At 39.9% G+C, this 25,305-nt stretch overlaps 2 protein-coding genes and 1 non-coding gene across 8 annotated transcripts in view; all 3 read right to left on the bottom strand.

Annotated features, from left to right (window-relative positions):
* plekha7b (pleckstrin homology domain containing, family A member 7b) overlaps positions 1-14,083 on the bottom strand; it is a 110,999-nt gene extending 96,916 nt beyond the window's left edge. For 5 of the 6 annotated variants that reach the window (XM_060868102.1, XM_060868189.1, XM_060868014.1 and 2 more), the window contains exons 1-4: positions 12,504-12,586; positions 12,170-12,312; positions 11,949-12,025; positions 11,600-11,657 (exon numbers count right to left, since the gene is read on the bottom strand). In XM_060868102.1, the coding sequence (XP_060724085.1) occupies positions 11,600-11,657; positions 11,949-12,025; positions 12,170-12,252 (218 nt within the window). In that variant the 5' untranslated portion in view covers positions 12,253-12,312; positions 12,504-12,586. Of the gene's footprint in view, positions 1-11,599; positions 11,658-11,948; positions 12,026-12,169; positions 12,313-12,503; positions 12,587-14,066 lie in introns of those variants that run through there. The other variant, XM_060867751.1, reaches the window with a different exon arrangement.
* Positions 14,084-17,462: 3,379 nt separating this feature from the next.
* Positions 17,463-20,682, bottom strand: rps13 (ribosomal protein S13). The gene is made up of 6 exons (XM_060868945.1): positions 20,579-20,682; positions 19,859-19,907; positions 19,252-19,330; positions 18,476-18,645; positions 17,766-17,866; positions 17,463-17,538 (listed from the first exon to the last, which is right to left on the bottom strand). The coding sequence occupies exons 1-6, from the start codon at positions 20,599-20,601 to the stop codon at positions 17,505-17,507; spliced, it is 456 nt and encodes a 151-aa protein (XP_060724928.1). The 5' UTR covers positions 20,602-20,682; the 3' UTR covers positions 17,463-17,504.
* On the bottom strand, positions 17,612-17,738 carry LOC132857226 (small nucleolar RNA SNORA19). Its single transcript, XR_009649511.1, has one exon. It is a non-coding gene; the product is annotated as a small nucleolar RNA SNORA19 (small nucleolar RNA).
* Positions 20,683-25,305: the final 4,623 nt, after the last annotated feature.

Here is a 25,305-nt window from a genome sequence, read left to right on the forward strand (position 1 = left end):
GACATTACAACTGAGTCATTTCTACTGCTGTATCTCAGCCAAAATGAACCTCTGACCTTTCCTTGATTAAGGACTCTTGTATGAAGGAGTTTGATAACCGGCCGCCTTCAAATAGATTAAATCACACAGCAGAAACCGAGACAAAAGCCACAACAGGAGATTTTTTTTATGGATGACGTTCCGTATTAGCTTAAAGTTTCAGTGCAGGTCAGTTTCTCCTTAACTCTCTGTGTGGATGAGTCCTTTATAGGAGAGAACATTGTTTTATTAATCAGACAAATCAAAATAACTGATTAAATAAGTAGGATTAAATCAGCTGGATCTGAAACGCACCTAAATAACTTCATGATTTCACTTTAGATTCTTATGGCTATATTTAATTTAGATTAAAGAAAATAGGTTTTTTGAAGTCGTAATGAATGTGATTTGTCCCATTTTGCTATTGTGGGGTCTTTGAGGATTTCACAATGGAAGATTTTTTTAAGAGCTTCAAATATATATTTGCAGTAATTTCTTAACTTTGGACATGACCGCAAAATACATGTGTGGTTGCCAACATGCTGACCACAGTTTCTCCAACACTACAATTCATACAGCACTTATATGTATATATATATAAATAATGCAGACATATCGCACGGTCCGCATTATCTATCCCTGATTTTTCAGAATGCTTGTGTAAGACACTACTGAAAAAAAATGCGCCAATTGAGGACAAATCTGGTGACGTCAGAGAAGAGGAGTAAAAGACACATCAGACATTTTTAATAATCTGAATGTGTAACGTTTGAAGTCTCAGAGAGACGATCCTACATCCGTGTTTGACTCGCCTCAGACACGGCCATCATAAATGTTACAGCACTGCAAGTCTAACTAGTTCTCTTAGCTCTGTTACCTCTCGAGTCTTTCGTGATCAAAATGACCAGAAACGCCTCATAACCTCAAACTGATGCTACGAATCACGGTTTGTTTTCGGCTGATTAATGCATTGAGTTGCTTATTTTATCAGCAGCTCAACACAGATCCGACACACGCAGAGTAACGAATATGACCCGTTTTTTTTCTGTTGAATTTCTAAAATACATAAAAGCATGTTAATCATATTATTTAAGAACTAGTTCAAATTTGCAGTACTGATTTAGCATGGCTGCTACTAGCATGGCTTTCTGTGTAAAAAAAAAAAAAAAAAAAAAAAAAAAAAAAAAAAGCAGCTATTGTGGCAGTGAAATAAAAATAGCTTCTAGCATGATTCTGTGTAATCAAAAAACAATTGCTAGAATCGTGTGATGGGGAAAGGAAAATTACTTCTAACATGATTTAGTTGACTTTTTTGCTGAACAGCAGCTAGCAGGATTGTGGGGGAAAGAAACTGCTAGCATGACTTAGCATGAATGGAAAAACAGCTAGTATGACAGGAATAATTATCATGCTTTCGAAACAGTCCCTATTATATAAAACATCAACTAGCATGACTTGGTGAAAGGCAAACAGTTTGTAGCAGAACTTGCCAGCTTACAATATATAGTGGGATTTTGTGTGACTGGAAACAAACCTACTGTGAAAGAAAATCAAATATGGTGTGATATTACAACAGTTGCTAGCATGTAAAAACAACGCTGCTAGAATGATTTATCTAATGAATTTACATCAACTAGCATTACTTATTTCAAATGTTTGAAAAGTGGGTGCAAGCATGATTTGCAAGGGATTTGGTTTAAATAATAAAATACAACAGCTATTACAAATAGCATGACTAGAGAAGCTAGCGTGATTGTGTGGCTGTAAAAAAAAAAAAGCTGCTGGCTAGACTTCATAAAATGAAAACTATTTTGTGTGAATAAAAACAGCAGCTAGAGCGATTTTGAACAAACAGCTACTAGCACAAAGTGATGTCACAGGAAAAACAGCTGCTAGCATGATTGTATGTGAGTAGCTAATGTGATTTGGTGTGATTAGAGAAGCATTTTTTATATTGAACTACAACCACTAATATGAGTGTGATTTGGCATGATTTTATGAAAGAAAAACAGCTCCTAGCATGATTTTATGAAAAATAAAAAGAGCAGCTATCATGAATTTATTAAAGCAAAAACAACATCTAGCATGATTTCATAAAGGAAAAAACAGCAGCTAGCATGATGTCATGATTTTGACACCTTTTCATTGTAACTTCATTGAACAAATGTTTTAAACTCATGGTATCTTAAGTATGTAACCTAGTGAGCCAGCATTAATGATTCAATGTTAGAGATTTACGCACTTGTGTACGCACTTGTGTACGTCGCTCTGGATAAGGGCGTCTGCCAAATGCTGTAAATGTAAATGTAAATGATTTTTACTAAAGAAAAACAGCAACTAGCATGATTGTGTTTGAGCAGCTAATGTGATTTGGTGTGATTAAATAAGCGTTTTTTATATTGAACTACAACCACTAATATGAGTGTGATTTGGCATGATTTTATGAAAGAAAAACTGCTTCTGGCATGATTATATGAAAGAAGAACACCTGCTAGCATGATTTAATGAAAGGAAAACAGCAGCTAGCATGATTTTATGACAGGAAAAACAGCAGCTAGCATAAATTTATGAAAGAAAAACCACAGCTAGCATGATTTTGTGAAAGAAAAACAACAGCTAGCATTATTTTTACAAAAGAGAAACAGCAGCTAGCATGATTTTATAAAAGAAAAACCACAGCTAGCATGATTTTATGAAAGAAAAACAAAAACTAGCATGATTTTATAAAAGAAAAACAGCAGCTAGCATGATTTTATGAAAGAAAAACAGCAGCTAGCATGATTTTATGAAAGCGAATCAGCAGATAGCATGATTTTATGAAAGAAAATCCACAGCTAGCATGATTTATATGATAAAAATTTTGCTCCTAGCATGATTTTTAGTGATTAGTTGAGTGAAAACAGCAGTTTTTGTCATTTCGTGTGAAAGCCCGCTGTTAGCATGAATATGTGTGTAAATAAGACTTGTTAGCATGGCCCCAAATGAACAATGGACCATAAATGTGTGCTTCTAATATGGCACTGGTCAATTAGCAGAGCTGAGAGATTAGCAGTCAGTTTGGGAAGGTCTAAGAGAAATTTGAATATTGGTCAGTCAACGTGTGTCACAGCCTCATCAGCAAACACCGTACTAAACCCATACAGAAAGGAAATCCAGTAAAGACCCCATTATCATCTCTGTAGTTTCTCCAAAAGACAAAAACATCAGGTTGTTGCATACGTATTATCCCCCCTTTGTAACATTCCACTGTTTTATGAACTGAAATGGACTCTATTGTGATTTATTTCATGAACCTACACAAAGTTGTTTTGCATAAGTATTCGTCCCCACACCATCCCCCACCCCTTCACTATTTTGTTTTCTTCAGTTACTATCAGAAGTCACCTGATCAGTCAGGTGTGTGTCAGGTGCCTTCAATATAAATACACCAGTTCCTGGAAGAACCCAGACGTTGTTTGGAGAACGTACCTAAACAAACAGAATCGTGAAGACCAAATAGGGATTTAAAATAAATAAATAAAACAGGTTTTTATTAGTCAAGACCAAAAAGGCCAAAGGGGAGTGAATACTTATGCAAGCCAATATAGATACTAATATATTGGAAAAGATGGACAGAATTCTTATTAATATCTCTGTCAAAGAAACTTTCACACTACAGGTATTGTTCTGTCCGGAGAATAACGTGAATTTATGTTTGACATTCAGCTGAGGTTTAATTAATCACGATAATGTCCGTAAAATGTCTTTCATCTCGTTCTGTTTTCTCCTAAGCAATTCTTTGATGAATTTGTGACCAAAAATGAAAGAACCAGTGAGAACTGTTTTTAAAATCTCCTGAGAAACTTTTTTTCTAAAAAAATAAAAACTGGGAAAGAGACAAAAGAAGCATTGTCCCGACAGAACCCCATTGTGGAGCCGAGTCTTCGGGGAGCTATAGGATTGCAGCGGTTCAATGCAGCCTGACTCGAGGCAGGTATCCGTTTGCGTGGCTGGAGGTGAAAACACTTTCAACTCCTCGCACAAGTGGAGCATTAGACATTCCTGTGTGACTTTTAACATCAGTCACAGCTGTGCTACTGAGAACCTTACAGAACCGAACAATGTTTTCCAGTTTACACACACAAATAGATATATCTAGCTGATAAATTACTGTATTGAAAACTCAAACGGACTCGTTGGAGTTTAGGAATGTGTGTACGAATTGCGCTGGTGGACGTTTTGATGGGTGATGGGTGAAGGAGAGGGGGGGATTTGGGAGTGGGGGGCTACAAGAGAGAGAGCATTTTTTGCTACGCTCGCTCAAGCTTAACAGTCCCTCCATTGTGCAACAACGCTTCTCATTTCCAGCAGCCTGCTGCACCCGAAACAGGCCGTTGTCAGGGCAGCGACATGTGGACTTGGACCGAGCTAAGCCTCTTCAGCACACAATAAGGACAGGGGGGCTGTCAGGACAAGAGTTCACCCCTGACTCACACTGACCGTCAGCACTACAAAAGCTAATTCAGATCTAAACAAACAGCCTACCTCTGTATCTCTATTAGCAAAAAAAAAAAAGTGTTCCAGAAAAACACAAGAACCTCTTGTTTTAGCTTATCACATGAAACACAAGCTGCCTGCCCTGTACACGATAATAACACACTGTTAATACACCCTAACACCACTCAAATTAGCCAGACGCTAGTAGGCTAGCTGAGATAAGTATCAGTCTCGAATTGCATCATGTTCAAGACTTACATTAGCTAAATTACGTAGCTGGCTAGTTCAAATTCGCACACACTGGTCAGAAAAATCATGTCATTGGTCAGTGATTATTTTAACAGCTGCAGTTTATTTCAAAATATCTTGTTGCCATAACAACCACCATCTGTTAATCACTGAAATTAGCTATCTGGCTAGTTAGCTGCTAGCAACAGTAGCAGAGCATTGTTAAAAAAAGTGTAATTCAATTGTAGTCTCATTTTTTGCATATTAAATTTGTCAGATGTCACACTCCACACAAAGACCGCCTTCATGCAACCGGACAATAAAAACAACCTCTGTTCAACACTTATAATCTGTTCAACACTTATAATAATGGTTTCATAGTTACAACAGTGTCCGGGTTTGAGTTTCAATCCTACTACAGACACGAAAACGAATACTTTGAGCTCTGAACAGAAAGAGAAACGGATAGAATAATGTTATGAGACGTAGCTTAGAGTGCGGGTGGGGGCGGAGTCATGCTGGAAAAGACCACGCCCATCATGAAAAATTTCATTAGAGGACGAGCGTGATACATTTTCACAGCTGATTTGCACTGATGCTTCCTTTTATTGGGATAAAATTAATTGCCCCTCCCAAACAGTTGGTCAGTTTGCCAGCCTAGGATCTAAAACCTCACGTCTGAGCTGTTATTCTCTGTGAAAGAGAAACGTCGCTGGATCTCCTGTGGGTTCTGGGGCGACTCTGCACTCTGCCATTAGCTGTCATAAGCAGCATATTAAATAACTGGCAGCCACAAAGCCGGCAGTAAATCAAATGAGTTTCACATCCTGAATGCGTCCCGCTCGCTCTATTAACCACAGACGTAATATTCACATCAGCAGGAGCAGAAAGGCCCTGAGGACATGCTAACGTGAGCCTAGCATCTGCCGGTTCATGCACCTTGCCCGTAGGTTTCATTAACATGTTCAAAAACATCTAGTATTTGTATTTACATGCTGGTTTATATCCAGAAAAAAAATTCTTTCAAATTAGCAAAACCATCCACTGCTCCATCTGTCACTGATTTTATTATTATTATTATTATTATTATTATTATTATTATTATTATTATTATTATTATTATTTATTTTTATTTTTTTAATGGCTAAAGAAATATTAATGATACAATTATACATCAAATTATTGTATTTTCACACACATAATTCTAAATTTTATATTCAAAGTATTATAATACTTCCTTCTTTCTGTCGCTGATATAATTTATTGCACTAGTTTGCTTGCACAGTTTTATTTTTGACTGCTTTCCATTTATATTTTGTAAAATATATCTGCAGATTTTCCGCAGATTCTGGTCGAGACGCGTCGTGTGACGTGACACGACGTGTTCCTTTGCCTGAAAAAAAATTCCTCGACTTATCGTTGTGTTGCTGCAGCGCTGAATGTTACATTTTATAGTAATTATTATACGTGTTAAAAATGTTTAGATAGACAGCTGTGTAAAGTGACGAATTGATGAGTCTGGAGGATTCAATATGTGACAAATCTATAAGATAAATAATGTGTAATGCCTCAGAAACCTGAGAGCTGAGACTCTTCCTTCATTAAGCTGTTTAGCTGATTGTGTTTGTGAAGCTAGTTAGCGAGCAGTGAAGCTGATTTAAGTCTCTCCCGCTGTGGCGTTTCCTTTCCCGTTGATGTTAACGAGCAGAACGTGACACTGAGACGATGTACACAAGCGGTGTTTGGGATCCGTCATGAAACGTCAGCTCCTTTAAGGCCGTGATACGCACCGTATTTCAGTGACATTTGCGCCTTCGCAATCCTAGAGCCGCCGCGTCGGGGTTTTTTTAGTCAGTTGTCACACTCCACACAAAGACCGCCTTCATGCAACCGGACAATAAAACTGTCAGCAGTAACACAGTTCCAAAATCATTTTCAGTGACCTTTATGAACTCGGCCGCTATTATGAGAGTGATGTGGCTTGTGGCTGTGTCTCACTGGTGAGTCGAACATTTCTTTTAGAAATGTCTTGGGAAAAAAAAGAAAAAAGAGAAAAAGATATAGCAGCGCTATTGACGTGCAAAGCCGCGGGTAAGCCGCTCTGAGTCATGTCGAATAACAAAGCTAGAACAACATGAAGCCAAGAAAAACAGAATTCTGTGGACGAGTGCCCGAAAACTTACACAATAATAGGAATTGATTTCTTTTATAATTAACTTCTTTTATGGTCGGTTTTCACTTTGGTTAACACTTTTTCCTACATTACCCAGAATGGCAACCGAATACCTGCTAACAGCGATGCGTTGGGATTCGCTTCATCCTTTCATACAAAGAGCGATGCAGCAGCGCTTTAGTGTTATGATGAGAAAACACTAAAGCGCTGCTGCATCGCTCTCTGTATGTAAGGATGAAGCGATGCAGCAGCGCTTTAGTGTTTTCTCATCATAACGCTAATACCGCGCTGCATTCTGGGATTTCTCTTTCATATCATACTAATAATAAGCGCCAGGTTAAGAGTTCGTAACTTTTTCCATGTAACAGCTGACAACACAAAACAACAACACAATTTATCTTTGTTTTAATTGCTTTAGCAACAGCAATAAGAGCGAGCTGTAACATCGGTAAACCAGTCACAGAAATGAAACGCAATCAGCACCAAGTAACAGATGAACACCAGAATCACTAAACACACCGCTCGTATCATCATATAAACATCAGGGTAAAGGTTTCTTTCACAGCAAACAAACACAGGTGAAACTTTTCAGCGCTGCGATCAGATCGTGTCGTCGAACACGACGGACAGATGTTCAAGAAAACGTTTCGATCAACAAGAAAACCTTTTCCTCTCATACAGTCACTCAACACCCTCAAACGACTGGATCGTCTGGAAAGACACTGATTTAAGACCGGCGTTAAAACCATAAATCGTAAAGAGGATTGATGGAAATCTTTTTTTTAATACAAAAAGCTAGAATCTAACAGATTATGGATCTAATTTTAATAAATTCAGATCTCGATCACGATCATGATACGAGTTAAGGTAATATTCCATATTCCAAATGTGTTTAATTCCCTTTGTTTGTGAATTTGTGTCAATCCAGAATAAACTCCAGACAGGACAAAGCTAAACATTTCTTAAGCTAAGCAAAGCCTGAGACGGCACATTTCTCACGTCCAGCTCTTTGAGAGCTCGTTTCTTATACGCTCTCGCTGAAAGGGCTCAAGCGACCTCTCCAAAGCTAACAGAGAAAATAATCCTCATGTAAACACCCTCCTCACCTCCTGGTCTGCGGCTGTGCACACGGGAAGACGGTCACCGCTATACCAATAACTGCGGCAGCAACTGGAGGAGGGATTTGTTCAGATGTGTTACATTAGCGCATGATGTTGGCTTATGATTAATGTTGGTGCTGAAGGAAATGAAATGCAATGTCACGGGGGCACAGGTGCTGGTTTTCTCTGAACCAAAAGCTGATCCCGGCATTTTACCCAAACACACAGCAGAAAAAAACATCCCTGATGCTCTCATTAATGACTTTATGCCGAAATTACAGACACGCTGAACACGTGCAAACTCGAGCGATGAAGGACGTGCTGACGGTCTGGAGGACGCACTTGAGTTTCGTGTCCTCGTTTGTTTTTGTTTCTTTTCTTTTTTGTAATTAAATGAAGACGAATGGTTAGAGTGACTTTGCCGTGAATGGAGAATGTGATCGGGTCGTGAATCTCGTTGTAAATTGCACAGAGCAGGACAGGAACGATACACGGAATGACAGAGGTAGAGCAGACAGGGTTTAGTAATTTGTAGTACTCAGTTATACTCGTCTTCTGATTCCTCTCCATCGTTACTGACCTCTAATCACAGATGCTAATATTTCTCACCGTTACGCTAACCATATTTGTATCCATCTGCGTTAGCTTCACAATCCCTGACACTGTCTATTTTTCTGCAAAAACAATCCAAGATTCACTTTTTTAATGACAATTCTGAGTCCTAAGATTTAAATATTGCCTACAAACATATTATGCATATATGAATATGCAAATGAGGAACCCATATCATGGAAGCTTTTTTAATTATTTAATTAATTGCTAGTTGACTAGCCTGAGCCATCTTCTCACACAATCAAATTATGATTTAGAGCTACAGCAAAGTTGATTACTTTCCAATAACAGCATGGCCCAGTGTGCCTTCTCTCCTCTTAGAACACAGCAATTTGCCATCAATTAGAATTTTCTATCTATTAAAGGACAACATGTCCTTGTTTTTTATCCATTTATAGCTACATTACATGTTGTGGCACAATGTCTAGAACGGAAGAAGAAGCCTTTCTTCTGTCACATCTACATTACAGCACAGTGAAGTTCTTTCTTCACATATCCCAACCTTGGAGTTTGGTGTCAGAGCACAGGGCCAGACATGATACAGCACCACTTTAGCAGTGAAGGTTAAGGGCCTCAATCAAGGGCCCAACAGTGGCAAGGCTTGGCAAGGCTGGGGCTCGACCCCTGATCAACAACCCAGACCGTAACCACTTGAGCCACCACTCAGCTACTAGCAGCTATAAACCCTCATTCAGTCACACCAGCCCTTGTTTTTATCTCTCTTGAAGTTAAAAAAAAGCATCAGTTTTACCTCTGGCACTGGAGACTCCTTTCATAAATGTTCTATAAACATCTTCATCACCAGATCAAATTTTAAATTAATTTATTATTAACGGAGCATCAGCTGATTGAGTCTGGCAACAAATTAGATCAAAGCTGGTGTTCTAGAGAATTAATCAACACCATCTGACCAATCAGAAGAGATCTTTACATAAACACCAAGCATTTATGTGGAATGTTATGATGAATAAGTGAATGAATGAATGAATGAATGAATGAATGAATGATCAGATGTGTAGTATTGTGATATAATGTTATAAATATTGCAACATTGTTGGCAACGTTCTAAAGTTTTCTACAGAACAAAGATTTTAGTTTATCTTGTGAGTCATTTCTATAGAAGTTCAGTATAAGTGTCTGGGATTTTTTTACCACAATTAACACATTATTAATAGATTTGTGATATGATTTTTTGCTTATATCGCCACCATTTAGTGAAACAAATGGATCGATTCCTGATCCACACTGGCTCTATTCAACCCCCTTTGTGTATTTGTGTTGTAATGATTCCCAAAGGACAAGCGCACAGATTGTGTGTCACCTCCAGAGCAGTAAAGCCTGTGCTGTAAGGGCACACAGCGCATCTCCAGCTGTAAGGGCACACAGCGCATCTCCAGCTGTAAGGGCACACAGCGCATCTCCAGCTGTAAGGGCACACAGCCCATCTCCAGCTGTAAGGGCACACTGCTCCTCTCCAGCTGTAAAGGCACACTGCTCCTCTCCAGCTGTAAGGGCACACTGCTCCTCTCCAGCTGTAAGGGCACACAGCGCATCTCCAGCTGTAAGGGCACACAGCGCATCTCCAGCTGTAAGGGCACACTGCCCATCTCCAGCTGTAAGGGCACACAGCGCATCTCCAGCTGTAAGGGCACACTGCCCATCTCCAGCTGTAAGGGCACACAGCCCATCTCCAGCTGTAAGGGCACACTGCTCCTCTCCAGCTGTAAGGGCACACTGCGCATCTCCAGCTGTAAGGGCACACAGCGCATCTCCAGCTGTAAGGGCACACAGCCCATCTCCAGCTGTAAGGGCACACAGCCCATCTCCAGCTGTAAGGGCACACAGCCCATCTCCAGCTGTAAGGGCACACAGCGCATCTCCAGCTGTAAAGGCACACTGCTCCTCTCCAGCTGTAAGGGCACACAGCACATCTCCAGCTGTAAGGGCACACAGCACATCTCCTGCTGTAAGGGCACACAGCACATCTCCAGCTGTAAGGGCACACAGCCCATCTCCAGCTGTAAGGGCACACAGCGCATCTCCAGCTGTAAAGGCACACTGCTCCTCTCCAGCTGTAAGGGCACACAGCACATCTCCAGCTGTAAGGGCACACAGCGCCTCTCCAGCTGTAAGGGCACACAGCGCATCTCCAGCTGTAAGGGCACACAGCCCATCTCCAGCTGTAAGGGCACACAGCCCATCTCCAGCTGTAAGGACACACTGCACATCTCCAGCTGTAAGGGCACACAGCCCATCTCCAGCTGTAAGGGCACACAGCCCATCTCCAGCTGTAAGGGCACACAGCCCATCTCCAGCTGTAAGGACACACTACACATCTCCAGCTGTAAGGGCACACAGCACATCTCCAGCTGTAAGGGAACACAGCGCATCTCCAGCTGTAAAGGCACACAGCTCCTCTCCAGCTGTAAGGGCACACAGCGCATCTCCAGCTGTAAGGGCACACTACACATCTCCAGCTGTAAGGGCACACAGCCCATCTCCAGCTGTAAGGGCACACAGCCCATCTCCAGCTGTAAGGGCACACAGCCCATCTCCAGCTGTAAGGACACACTACACATCTCCAGCTGTAAGGGCACACAGCACATCTCCAGCTGTAAGGGCACACAGCACATCTCCAGCTGTAAGGGCACACTGCTCCTCTCCAGCTGTAAGGGCACACAGCGCCTCTCCAGCTGTAAGGACACACTACACATCTCCAGCTGTAAGGACACACTACACATCTCCAGCTGTAAGGACACACTACACATCTCCAGCTGTAAGGACACACTACACATCTCCAGCTGTAAGGGCACACTGCGCATTTCCACACTGCGCATCTCCAGCGCCCCCTTCATCAGTCCCGACTTGGCGGGAGGCGCTGATGCAGAAAGCAATGCAGCTCCAATTCACTTCTCCACACACACACACACACACACACACACACACACACACACACTCCATTCAGTGTAAATACTGGCTAAAAAGCTCTTACTTGATGAAGTAACTCGCGCCTTCTGTTGTGAATCCTTCCTCCCATCCCCGCGGTAAATCTGCACAAAATAAAAACACACTGTAACACAATCTGCATAGAGTTAAACACACACACACACACACACACACACACACTGTTTATTTCACTCGTGTTAGAACTAAACTTAAAACAGAACGCCTTTGATGTTTCGAACCTTTGCATCTTTGTGTCACTTTGAAGTTCCGCATCAAATAAACAATCCACCTTCCAGGAAATCTTTTGATCTTTAACGAGTTAACGAACTGATTTAACGGCTACAAGCTGAAAGTCTGAGTTGATTCGGAGCACCAGGACTCGGACGGTCTCCTACCTGATCGGATCATGTGGCCCGAGTTGACAGGTTCTCCAGTGCGGGGATGGAGCCAAGTGGTGCTGCGAGTTTGGTCGCTGGAAAACGAAAGGAAAGCACACACACACACACACACACACACACACGCGCACACACACACCTGTTAGGCTACAAGATCGACGCGAAATGCGTATAAGGAGCCGTTAAAACAGAACAGATCCATAAACGATCCAGTCGCTCACTTGATGAAAAACACTCGTCCATCTCTGCACACTCCATAAGCCCAGTGTTCAGGTAGAGTGTCCCGGCCGAGAGGAGCCGCCATGATCCAGCTTCACTCTTCTTTCATTCTTCTCTGCTCCAGTTAAAGGGGAAGCGCAAACTCCTGGGGGGTTGTGTTTATACAGTATATATATATATATATATATAAATAAAAATAAATAAAAAAATAATCCAAAAATACCCTCAAAAGATCAAACAGTGTCTTAATAACAGCAGTAATAATAATAACACCCCTTGATGCTGTGTTGTTACATCTTAAACTTATTCCTAAGAATCAACCTGTTAATAACTAACCTGCACTACTCCATGCTGCACCTCCACCTCCCTCCACTTCATTCTCACCATTATAAATTCCTCACTAATCGTGACAGCTTGTGATTGGTTACGCTTACAGACAGAGGGCGGGGCTAGATTTGTTCCCTCTAAACACCTGATCGCAGACTTTATTCCAGTATTTTGTGTTCTTGGCAGGTTTAGACTGACTAATTCCACGCTGGATCTCCTAATCCTCTGCAGAGGCGTTAGGGGGATACTTTGTAGTGGGAATTTGCGCCTCCTAGTGGTCAGAAATGGTAATAAGATTTAAAAGTTAAAATAAAACTCGTTATTAAAACTGTTGGGTCATGATTTGGGGTCGTTTTCATTTCATTTCATTTAGTGACCACATCACTACTATCACTGCATTTCGATGCCTTGTACTTGTACATGTGTAATAACAATAAAGTTAAATCTAATCAGATCTAATCTAATCTAATCTAATCTAATCACGTCAAAAATCTCATGTTAGTATTGATTTATTTTTCAGAAGAAAAAAAGGGTTTTATATTTCTTCACATTATATTAATAAATGCATCTTTCTCTTGTTTGTTATTGCTATTTGGTAAATGGTTATTATTATTATTATTATTATTATTATTATAGTAGTAAGGTTTAACATTAATAATTGTAGTTGCAGTAGTAGAAGTAGTAGTAGTAGTAGTACTAGTACTAGTAGTAGTTGTAACATTAATAGTAGTACTAGTAGTAGTTGTACTACTAGTAGTAACATTAATAGTAGTAGTAGAAGTAGTAGAAGTAACATTAATAGTAGTACTAGTAGTAGTAGAAGTAGTAGTAGTAACATTAATAATAGTACTATTAGTAGTAGAAGTAGTAGTAGTAGAACTAGTAGTAACATTAATAGTAGTAGTAGAAGTAGTAGAAGTAACATTAATAGTAGTAGTAGTAGTAGTAGTAGTAGTAGTAGTAGTAGTAGTAGAAGTAGTAGTAGTAGTAGTACTAGTAGACGTAGTAACATTAATAGTAGTAGTAGTAGTAGTAGTAGAAGAAGTAGTAGTACTACTACTAGTAGTAGTAGTAGTAACATTAATAGTAGTACTAGTACTAGTAGTACTAGTAGTAGTAGAAGTAGTAGTACTAGTAGTAGTTGTACTAGTAGTAGTAACATTTATAGTAGTAGTAGTAGAAGTAGTAGAAGTAGAAGCAGTAGTAGTAGTAGAAGTAGTAATAGTAGTACTACTCGTAGTAGTAGTAGAAGTAGTAGTAGTACTAGCAGAAGTAGTAACATTAATAGTAGTACTAGTAGTAGTAGTAGTAGTAGTAGTAGTTAGTTAATCCTAGCAGTAGCAGCATGACAGCAGTAGTATTAGTATTTGTATTTCTACGACATCATATAATAATACTTTTTGTATATAGTAATTTGAATAGGATGAATAATGAGGACAATGTAAATATGACCTTTATAACAGATGTTTAAACCAGTTTGTACAGGCAGTGATGTTATCTTCATGGTGCACATTATCACACATTATGCAAAACCTCTTCCTACTTCCTACTACCACCCCACACTTGTCTTACCTGTGTGAAATTAATGTTTAAAAGAGCTTGAACTCAGGGTATTGAGTGAAAATATTGGCACCACCTAAACAACAACAACGACAACGGAAATAAGATTTAATTCCTCTCAGAAATATCAAAATATATATATATATATATATAAAAAAAAGATCATTATTTAATTAATTAGCTACTCTGTTAATGTTTCTGATGCATTACCGCTGAAGTTCCTGGTGTTAATCTTTCTCAGAATGTGTTCTTCTCTCCCCTTTCTCTCTCCGCAGACTTGCTTGTTTTTGTTTCATTTCTCCTTCTGCGTAAATGTTTCTCAGATTCCAGTAACACCTTCGTTGGCTTTGGCAGGATCCGACATCCAGCGCATTCCAACATCAAAGGCCTTCAAGAAGCATCAATATTTTAGCACTCGGTCCCTTCTGAGGGAACTGGCTTTTGTTGGCACGTCACCCTTGTTCCTGATGCACTTTAAAGCAGAACACATTACACCAGAAGCGTTCGTGTATCTCAGGAAGAAAAGAAGACCAAAAAAAATCTCATACGCACACACATTCAAAAACTATATACATATATATATATATATATATATATATATATATATATATATATATATGTATATATATATATATATATATATACATATATATAAACGTCCTGTATTGATGTGCTGTGTACAATTCTGGACTCTGATTGGTCAGAAGGTGTTGATGGTATAAATGAAATAAAACATCAAAACTGATTGATTTGGGTTTTAAAAATATTCTGCGACATTTTATTATCAACATCAACTATGAGTTAGGGTCAAGTGAAAAAGTTTGTACACCCCTTTTTTAAACTAAAACTCAATATATTTATGTTTAATTTCAAAGATGTTCATGTTTATTTAAGTAAAATATGTAAATGTTGGCCAAATTATATATTTAATAATTGTTATTAAATACCTTAATAAGACTATGGGGGGGGAAGGCACAAATATATAAGTTGGCAAACATTTTAAATGGGAGATAAAAAAAAGAAGAATGAGAGCAAGAGAGAGGGGGTGCAAACTTTTTAGCTTGCTAATACACTGAACTTTTCTATATTTTACTTTTTTTCACATTTTATAAAGTTTCAGTCATGTGAAATGAAGCAAACTTTTGCACTCAACTGTACATAAGATATTTTTCCACTTGAAGTTCTGACAGCATTATATAAAAAAAGGCTTCCAAGAGAGTGATGCTTAAATAGAGAACCTCCGTGTGTGTGTGTGTGTGTGTGTGTGTGTGTGTGTGAGTGATTGACAGTCCTGTGCTGCTGCAGTAAACCACTCGCCTCCTCAGAGACTCACATCAATCATGTCAGAGTAACGTGTGAGATGATGAAGGTGAGTTAGCAGTTTAATTATAATTCATCTTCATCGTCCTCCTCACGCGTTTCCGTCCTCTGCCCTGACGTTTTTATACAGTGTATTCTTTTATTTGCCTTCATCCTTCTATCTATTCATCTCTCTGTGCCCTCAATTACACCTTTACTTCCTGCACTGTACACACTGCTCAGTACATTCTTCCCTCTCTCTCCATCCTTCATGCTCTGCCTGTCACTCAGTATCTCTATTCATCTTTTTTATGCCTGTCTCCATCTTTGTATCTCTCTATCCATCTCTCTTTCTCCCGCTGTCCCTCTCTCAATTCCTTCTTTCTGTTTGTCTTTGTCTCTATAAACCTCTTTCCCTCTTCGTGTCTTTCTCTCTCTATCCATCACTCTCATTCTGTTCGTCTCTCCCTCCATCATCTCATCTGTCTATTTCTTTCTGTCTCACTATTCATGTCTTGATCATTCTCTTCCTTTCTTTGGTTCTCTCTCTCTCTCTCTCTCTCTCTCTCTCTATCCATCATTCTCATTTAGCTTCTCTCGCTCCATCTCTTTCCATCCTTCATTCTCTCTCTTTCTCTGCAGCAAGGTGACTCAATGTTGATGTTCTCTCAGAGGAACAGATGAAACGGATCAGCTCTGCTAAATTACTCCTCACTGGCTCTTTTTGTTCTGCAGCAGAGGAAGAAAAGAAACACTAAGAAGTAAAACTATTTGAAAGGAGACATCATGACTTTCACCAAAATAAGCTTTTATAACCACTTGAACCAACATGCTGATGTAACGGCTTTGTTAATGCGCAATACATAAAGCTTTAATGAAACAATTAACTTGTGCTTATTTAATCAGAAAATGGATTAAAATTCAATCAAATGGTGGTTATTTGAAACTATGTTCTTTAACTAGGCCTTGTTTTAATACCTCATGGAAATGAAATTACGGCAACAACCCGCATTTCACGTGAGGTCACACTTTTCTACTTAATGCTCCTCCCACATCATAACCGATCTCATATACAGGATAACTGACGCTGGTGATAACAGACGTCGTAAGCAACATGCATTCAGCTACAGCATCATCGATTATCTTTATTTTTGCAGTGATACTCTCTCTCACTCATTTTCTACCGCTTATCCGAACTATCTCAGGCATCAAAGCAGGATACACCCTGGACGGAGTGCCAACCCATCACAGGGCACACACACACACTCATTCACTCACGCAATCACACACTACGGACAATTTTCCAGAGATGCCAATCAACCTACCATGCATGTCTTTGGACCGGGGGAGGAAACCGGAGTACCCGGAGGAAACCCCCGAGGCACGGGAAGAACATGCAAACTCCACACATACAAGGCGGAGGTGGGAATCGAACCCCCAACCCTGGAGGTGTGAGGCGAACATTGCAGTGATACTTCATGATCCAAAAAAAATCATCAATGGAGAGTTAAGGGCATAAAAGCTAATTGCAAAGAAAAAGTACTGATGCCGCTAGTGATACACTCGTGAATAATTATGAGCCATATTTTGCATATTTATAGCGTTATAACTTTCAAGCAACTAAACTGCAGAAGGTTTTGGCTTTGATTCACAGGCAAGAATAAGGGGTGAGGTTTAATAATAAGGATCCTAATTATCTAATTCAGCTCCACAAATTCAACCCAAATAAACATTACGCTGTTGTAATCCTGAAGTGCTTGACATTTAACATGTCTACTAATTGAGTCTAGTCTCGAGTTCTATGTATATAAAATGCTTCACTTCTGCCACATCAGTTCATATAACCTGAAGTGATACAACTGTAGTCCACTTCACAGGAAATGATCTGGACTATAAAAGAAATCACCAGTCACTTCACATAGGTTTAAAGTCACATCGGTTAAAGAATCCATTAATCAAACCATTTATCGGTTAACGGTTCATTTTTAGTGAAATTTTTATTTGCTTGCTTCTCTGGAGATCCACAAAACTACATGTTTTTGACAGCTTTACCTTTTTAGGACATATGCAGGAACTACTAACTCGAATACAGACAATAAAAAGGAGACATTTTCATCCAAATTGTCTTTATTGTGTGTAAAGCCTTTACATTTATGCCACCAGTGCAGAAGCCGTGGAGGATTCGCTGCAAAGACAAAAGAACAACGCATTACAGGATGAAAGAAGAAAAAAAGTTTAAGAAGTAAAGGAATAAACAGGTTTGTATGAAGGGGACTGGCAGCACTGACACCAACAAGCCAAGCTGCTAATTTACCTCCAGGTATTAATCTAGCACATCAGAAATATCTCACAGCTTACAGAAGCGTGGGACAATGAAATGTGCTTCCCCACGTTATAAGGAAACAGACTTACTACTTCCAGTTGGGAGCGAGAACTCTCTTGGTCTTGTAGTAACGAGCCAGTCTGTGGATTCTGCTCTCAACAAGAATCAGGCGGAACTTGGCATCTTTGTCCTACAAGCACACATTCAGTAAGCTTTTAGAAGAGTTATACATTACAAATATAGAAGTGGTCTTGGAAAATCCATAAACATCCAGGATTATGAACCGAGTGCAAAGTATGAGCTCTGTAAGATCTGGTACTTCATTATGAGGTGAACGTGACCAAAATAGCTGAAGGCTTTAATTTACTTATGATTGTTTAAGGATACTCTATAACAACATATAACTAACCACATTTGAAAATAAACCTATAAATTCAAATACACAATACTATGTATAATTCAATGTTCGTTATACTTTCATAACAATAGCTTTGTATAGATACATATAATAGCTATACAATTCAAATTCATACATTTGCAATTAAACATGTAAATTAATAGTGAGATCTGACTGGTCACATGTGGATGAGCATCTATTAGCCATGAAGACATCGCTTCTACAGTAACAGCTCACTGACAGGGACAATACAACGGATGCTCCAGAAACATTAAAACGTGTGCAATCAATCTGTAAGGAGTCATCGATGGAAGGAGTCTCCAGTGTCGGTTCGTTGTAACAGCAGGAGGTAAAGCTAAGTACAGCTGGAGAAGGAATAAACCGCTGTGGTTGTTTATTTACCTTCCTGTTTCTCTCCAAGTGCTTCCTCACAGCAACAGCCTTCTTGATCAGGTGGTACAGATCCTCAGGCAGATCAGGGGCCAGACCTTTGGATTTCAGGATCCTGAGGATCTTGTTGCCGGTGACGAAGCGCACCTGAGCCACACCGTGAGAGTCCCTCAGGATCACACCTGAAACAGAAAAACAGGGATGAGTTGTGTGAAGTTGACTAGTTGGCTGTTTGCTCACACTCCACTCAAACGTTCAATATTCAAGGCAGAATTGCTTAATACCAGGAGAAAAAATAAAATAAAAATAAAAAAACCAACAAAAAAACATCCTGTCCCCTTTTCCCAGAAACTGCTCACAATACAAGAAGCATACTCTATCAGGGTTAATGGCACGTCTCCTTCAGGCACACGTCTATTAAAGGCATTATTACGCATGAAAACACAAATATATATACGCGGATGATCTGAAAGTGTCAAATTATCCATCAGACTGTTATACCTAGTGTCTGGAGTTGTCTTACACTTAATCACCAAGTGTTTAAAACCCCTGATCTGCAGATGTGCTGGATCTTCCAATTCAAAGTTAGAGACCAGATTGTTTAACGAAATATCCTGATTTACAGCCATGATGATAACATCTAACATGTAAGTAACTGTGCTATAGTTAGGATTATATATATAATCTGAACGGATTTAAGCCGTTGCTTCAAACTTCTCATAACCTATCATTTCTCATAGATACCCGATCACGTCATGTTACATACAGACGTCCCGTCAGGAACGTACCAATCTGCGAGGGGGTCAGACCCTTCTTAGCCAACTTAAAGATCTGCTCCTTGACGTCATCTGATGTCAGCTTCAGCCACTGTGCAAAAAAATAGAAAAGAAAATGTTTAGTTTAAAAAAAGCTTTTGTTCAGTGTAGACTATTGCCGAAGAGGGTGGAAAAGATCTAAGCAATATTTTTTTTAAGCCTAGGTTTTACCTAGCTTAATTTGGCTTGATTAGCAATGAGCTAAACTCTATGTTTTAGGATACAATCTAATCCCATCTGAATAAGGCTCATCAGGGGGACATCGGCAATAATTTCTCACTTCTCCACAGTGATGTTATTTCTACAAACCGAGACAGAGTTGGTCATAAGATCTTTAAGGAAAAAGCAGTGATGCGAATACACGTATTAAAAAAACAATCAAATATAATATTGTATCTGACTATAAAATAATACCGACATGTCCGAACCCGATGAAAACAAAACATGATCAGCATTTAGTGTAAAAAGGGCTAAAACTGCTAACACAAACGTTATTGAGAGGAAAACAGAACAGCAGAAATGTCAGTCATTCACTTATAAAGTGTGAGGATTGTTATAGAGCAGAACTAGAAGTACTTACTGTAGGAACACTGCGTCTGTATGGGAGAGCTGACTGGGACAAACCCTTACTGAAAAAAACACAGAGTTCAGAGTCATATAGTGTCCGATCTCGAACACAATCTGATCTAGTTTATAAATCCGATCTACTATCAGTTATACACGACAAAGTGAATAAAAAAAAAACATGCAGATTGTCAACACTCACTCGGGGCTCTAGTGAGGATTGAATAGTGTATAAAAGGGGATGAAATCAGAGTCTGACTTGTTAAACTTTAGTTTTATTAAATAAATGTTTGTAGTAAATCAGACGCTAGTTTCTGTTAGCTAGCTAGCTAGGATTCGTTTCATTTCGTTTTAATGTCCTTACCTAGCGGTCGAATGAAAAAAAAAATAAATGTAAACGCTAACTAAATTCTAACGCAAATTGTAACTTGTGCTATTTGGTTGTTTGTTTTTACATATATATTTATGGATTAAAAACAAAAAAAACAACTCATCAGTTTGGTGCACGAGCGCAAGCCACCTCTCCATCACGCCGCACGCGCAGCCATTAGCGTTAGCTAGCTAGTTAGCTTGTTAGCTTTAGCCACACAGGAAGAGAACGAGGCTTTATATTTCATTTAAAACTTCGTTTTCGCCTCCGATTTGAAATCCTTCAGGTCTCTAAAGAGATAATGCGTCCCCCGATAAGCCGCATGTTCACACGGGGGTATATTTTAGGCTACATTTGAACACCTACCCGGGAGCGTGCATGCGACCCATGATGGCGTTCACGACAGAGCCGAGAAAGAGAGAGAGCAGACCCACATTCACAGGAAGTAGAATGCGCCTCAGCGGAAGTGACGTCTGTATAAGGCGAGAGGAACACATATTTTTTGGTAAAGGTTTTATGAAATGATTTGCACAGAAGTTACACAGAAGAGTTCCTAAGTGCTAATCAGTCGAAATATTAAGGAAAGAAAAAAAAGACGAAAAAGAAATGCAATGGAATGGAAAAAAAAGGGGAAAAAAATATAGAAATAAAAACAAATCCATTGCATGTTACATAAACACAAATGAAACTATTTATCTATTAACTATTTATAAAATGTGAATCGTTTTAATGGATTCAGAAACACAAATAACACGTAGTTTTTAATATAACTTCGCAATCAGCTATGTATCCGCAATTAATAATAAAATTAAATAGCATAAAATCGATCGGATGCTTCAACAGCATCATTTAGAAATTTGATGAAATGTTCAAAGATGTTTATAAAGTTTTTACTTTTATGATTTTAAATTGGGTGACTCATATAACTCTGACCAAGCAAATGAATATGAAATAATGTAATTATATATTTATATAATTATGCATTTAGCAAAGAAACGCTATGTCTGATTGACGGATTACAACACTGACTACACGTTTACAGATATGTTGTCATTAAAAAGATCAGTAATATATAAAACCTCTCCGACTCCAATAAAAAGTGGCGTCATTGTACACGTTTGAACAACGGGCCTAATATTTGAATACTTGCACAAAAAAATGTACAAATTATTAATACATCATAATGTTGAATGACGTTTACTCTGGAGTTAACGCTTGTGTTTTGATTGTGTAAGGTTTCCATCGGGTTTTTGAAGCTGCAACTAGGAACTTTAGTTGTTATGTTATAATAGATTTCACTGGATGTGTTTGGTATTAGATTTCAAATCTGCGACTGATGGAAAATGTTTTAGAAAGAGCAATAATACTAATATAAACCTATCGTTCATCTTTCGAAGGCCAGCAGAGACACAATGAGCCTCCAACCCCAGTTTCCCCTGCAGGTGCATAGCTACATACCTGGATGCGTGTTTCACGTCCTTAATTTATTAAATCATTATTATTATAAAAGAAAACTGCCTGTTATTATGAAATGAATAGCTAGAAAAGATTAGCTTGTAAACTGTTTCCATATATTTGTGTGTTAATGTGAGGTAAGCAGCATTGGGAAGGTTCTTGAAGAGATGTACAAGTCATTATTTTAAGCCACATATAAGTTAGTGCATATATAAAAGGAGAAGAAAGCTATTTGGCACTCGGTAGCTTATATCATGGATTTCTTTTAAAAACTTGGATAGTTTGACCTAAATGTAATAATTCTGTATATGTTAGGACCATTTTGTTAGATCTAGAAATAGTTTGAATGTACTATATTTGAGGTTTTTATTTTGGTAGATCAACAGAGGTCATGTTTTTATAGTAAACGAGTACATTTACAGCATTTAGCAGACGCCCTTATCCAGAGCGACTTACATTTCATCTCATTTTTATACATTTACATTTACATTTACATTTACAGCATTTGGCAGACGCCCTTATCCAGAGCGACGTACATAAGTGCTTAAATCTCTAACATTGAATACATTAATGCTGGATCACTAAGTTACATACTTAAGATACCATGAGTTTAAAACATTTGTTCAAAGTTACAATGAAAGTGTCAAAGGTGTGTTTTTTTTTTTTTTTTTTTTTTTTTTTTTAAATGCAAAAGATAATGAAAGAAGTGCTAGTTGAAGTGTTTCCTGAATAAGTAGGTCTTCAACCGCCGCTTGAAAATAGCCAGTGACTCAGCTGTCCGGACCTCTAGGGGAAGTTCGTTCCACCACCTTGGTGCCAGTACAGAGAAGAGTCTTGTAGTATACTTGCCTCTTACCCTGAGAGATGGTGGAACCAGTCGAGCAGTGCTGGTAGATCGGAGGGTGCGGGGTGCAGTGCGAGGAGTGATGAGGGCTTTGAGGTAAGAGGGAGCTGGTCCATTTTTGGCTTTGTAGGCCAGCATCAGTGTTTTGAATCTGATGCGTGCAGCTACCGGAAGCCAGTGGAGCGATCGCAGCAGCGGGGTGGTATGAGAGAACTTTGGCAGGTTGAAAACAAGCCGGGCAGCTGCATTTTGGATCATTTGCAGAGGACGGATTGCGTTCATAGGTAGACCTGCCAGCAGTGCATTGCAGTAATCCAGTCTAGAAATGACAAGAGACTGAACAAGTACCTGAGCAGCCTGTGTGGACAGAAATGGTCGAATCCTTCTAATGTTGTAGAGAAGAAACCGACATGAGCGAGTCACATTAGCAACATGAGAGGAAAAGGACAGTTGATTGTCCATGGTTACCCCAAGGTTGCGAGCTGTGGCTGAAGGGGAGATCAGATCGTTGTGCAAGGATATAGCAAGATCATGACCTGGGGATGAATCACCTGGGATGAAGAGCAGCTCAGTTTTGCTAGGATTAAGCTTTAACTGATGAGCAGTCATCCATGATGAAATTTCTGCCAGACATGCAGAGATCCGGTCAGAAGCTGTGGCATCTGCGGGTGGGAAAGAGAAGATAAGTTGTGTATCATCAGCATAGCAGTGGTAAGAGAACCCATGTGAGGAAATAACTTCACCAAGAGAGTGAGTATACAGGGAGAAAAGAAGAGGACCAAGTACTGAGCCTTGTGGGACGCCAGTGGAGAGTCTGCGTGGAGCAGATGTCACTCCCCTCCATGTTACCTGATATGAGCGTCCTTCCAGGTAGGAAGCGAACCATTCCCAAGCTGATCCGCATATCCCAAGACTCCTGAGGGTGGCTAAGAGAGTCTTATGGTTGACCGTATCAAACGCTGCTGAAAGGTCAAGGAGGATAAGGACAGATGAGAGATTGGCTGATCTAGCAGCATGTAGTTTCTCAGAGACATCTAAAAGGGCTGTCTCTGTGGAATGAGCTGCTTTAAAGCCAGACTGGTTGGGGTCTTGGAGGTTGTTCTGTGAGAGATAGACAGACAGTTGATTAAAGACAATGCGTTCAAGAATTTTTGAAAGAAACGAGAGAAGTGATACCGGTCTGTAGTTACTGATGTCTGATGGATCCAGAGCAGGTTTCTTCAGGATGGGAATAACCCTTGCTCTCTTGAAGGTAGTTGGTACCTGACCAGATGCTATGGATCTATTGGTGATAGTTGTAATGAAGGGCAGAAGGTCTTGCGAGATGGTCTGCAGCAAAGTGGAAGGGAGTGGATCCAATGGGCAGGTGGTAGGATTGCAAGACTGGATGAGTTTTAGAATCTCTTCTGCTGTTACAGTTGAGAAATGTGACAACAAAGGTGTAGGGGAGTCCATACTCTGAGATGTAAGTGCAGTCGGGGCTGAAGTGAAGGTCCGGCAGATTTCCTCAGTCTTCTCCTGGTAGAAAGAAGCAAAGTCTTCTGCAGTCAGGGAGGATGAAGAAGGTGGAGCCGGGGGGTTGAGCAGAGAAGAGATGATGTTGTGGAATTTCCGAGGGTCATGTGAGGAAGCTTCAAGCTTTTCCTTGTAGAAGGAAGTCTTGGCAGAAGTCACATCTGAGGAGAACTTGGCCATGAGTGTTCGGTAAGAATCAAGATCTGCATCAAGTTGTGATTTCTTCCACTTTCTCTCTGATGATCTTAGCTCTCTTCGATTGTTGCGCAGCACATCTGAAAGCCAAGGAGCAGAACAAGAAGTTTTCTTGGGTTTAGTGGACATAGGGCAGAGGAAGTCCATAGTTGAGGAAAGAGATGAGAGGAAAGTATCTGTGGCCGAGTCCAAGGGCAGTGAGGAAAAAGACTCAGGATCAGGAAGGGAAGAAAGAGTGCCAGAAGCTACAGAAGAAGGGGAGACAGAGTAAAGGTTGCGGCGGGTAAGAGCGAGGGGGTGAGAGGTAGTTTTAGGTAGGGTAGGGAGAGTGATGGTAAAGGATACCAGGTGATGATCAGAGACGTGTAGTGGGGTAGCAGTCACGTCTGTAGCTGGAGAAGGACGGGTGAAAACCAGGTCCAGCACATTGCCTCCTTTGTGTGTGGGGATGTAGCTGTCGAGTGTGAGTGTGAATGAGTCAAGAAGAGACAGGAGGGAAGAAGAATGTAGCTTGTCAGAGGGGAGGTTGAAGTCACCAAGCACTGTCAGGGGGGAGCTATCAGAAGGGAAAGCACTAAGCAGTGTGTCCATTTCTTCCAAGAAGTCACCTAGGGGACCAGGAGGGCGGTAAACAACAATGATAACAAGGTTAATTGGAGAGGTAACTGAAATGGCATGGAATTCAAAAGAGGAGATGGTTAAATGAGAAAAGAGGAGAGGTGTAAAGCACCATTTCTTTGACAGCAATAAACCTGTACCACCACCCCTGCCTGTTTCTCGTGGTGAGTGAGAGAAAGCATAGGCAGAGGATAAAGCAGCTGGTGTAGCAGTGTTCTGTGGGGATATCCAGGTCTCTGTTAGCGCAAGAAAATCAAAGGAGTAATACAACTAAGCAATTGAGGGTTAAGGGCCTTGCTCAGGGGCCCAGCAGTGGCAGCTTGGTGGAACAACCTTCTGATTGGTAGCCCAACACCTTAACCACTAGGCTACCACATCGATACGATTATGATTACGATTACTGTTTACAAGAAGGTGCAGAGAAAACGACGAAATTAAAAAAATTTACAAAAGTACAAACAAAGAC

The sequence above is a fragment of the Tachysurus vachellii genome, chromosome 1 (assembly GCF_030014155.1).
Source record: "Tachysurus vachellii isolate PV-2020 chromosome 1, HZAU_Pvac_v1, whole genome shotgun sequence".
NCBI classification, from domain to species: Eukaryota; Metazoa; Chordata; class Actinopteri; order Siluriformes; family Bagridae; genus Tachysurus; species Tachysurus vachellii.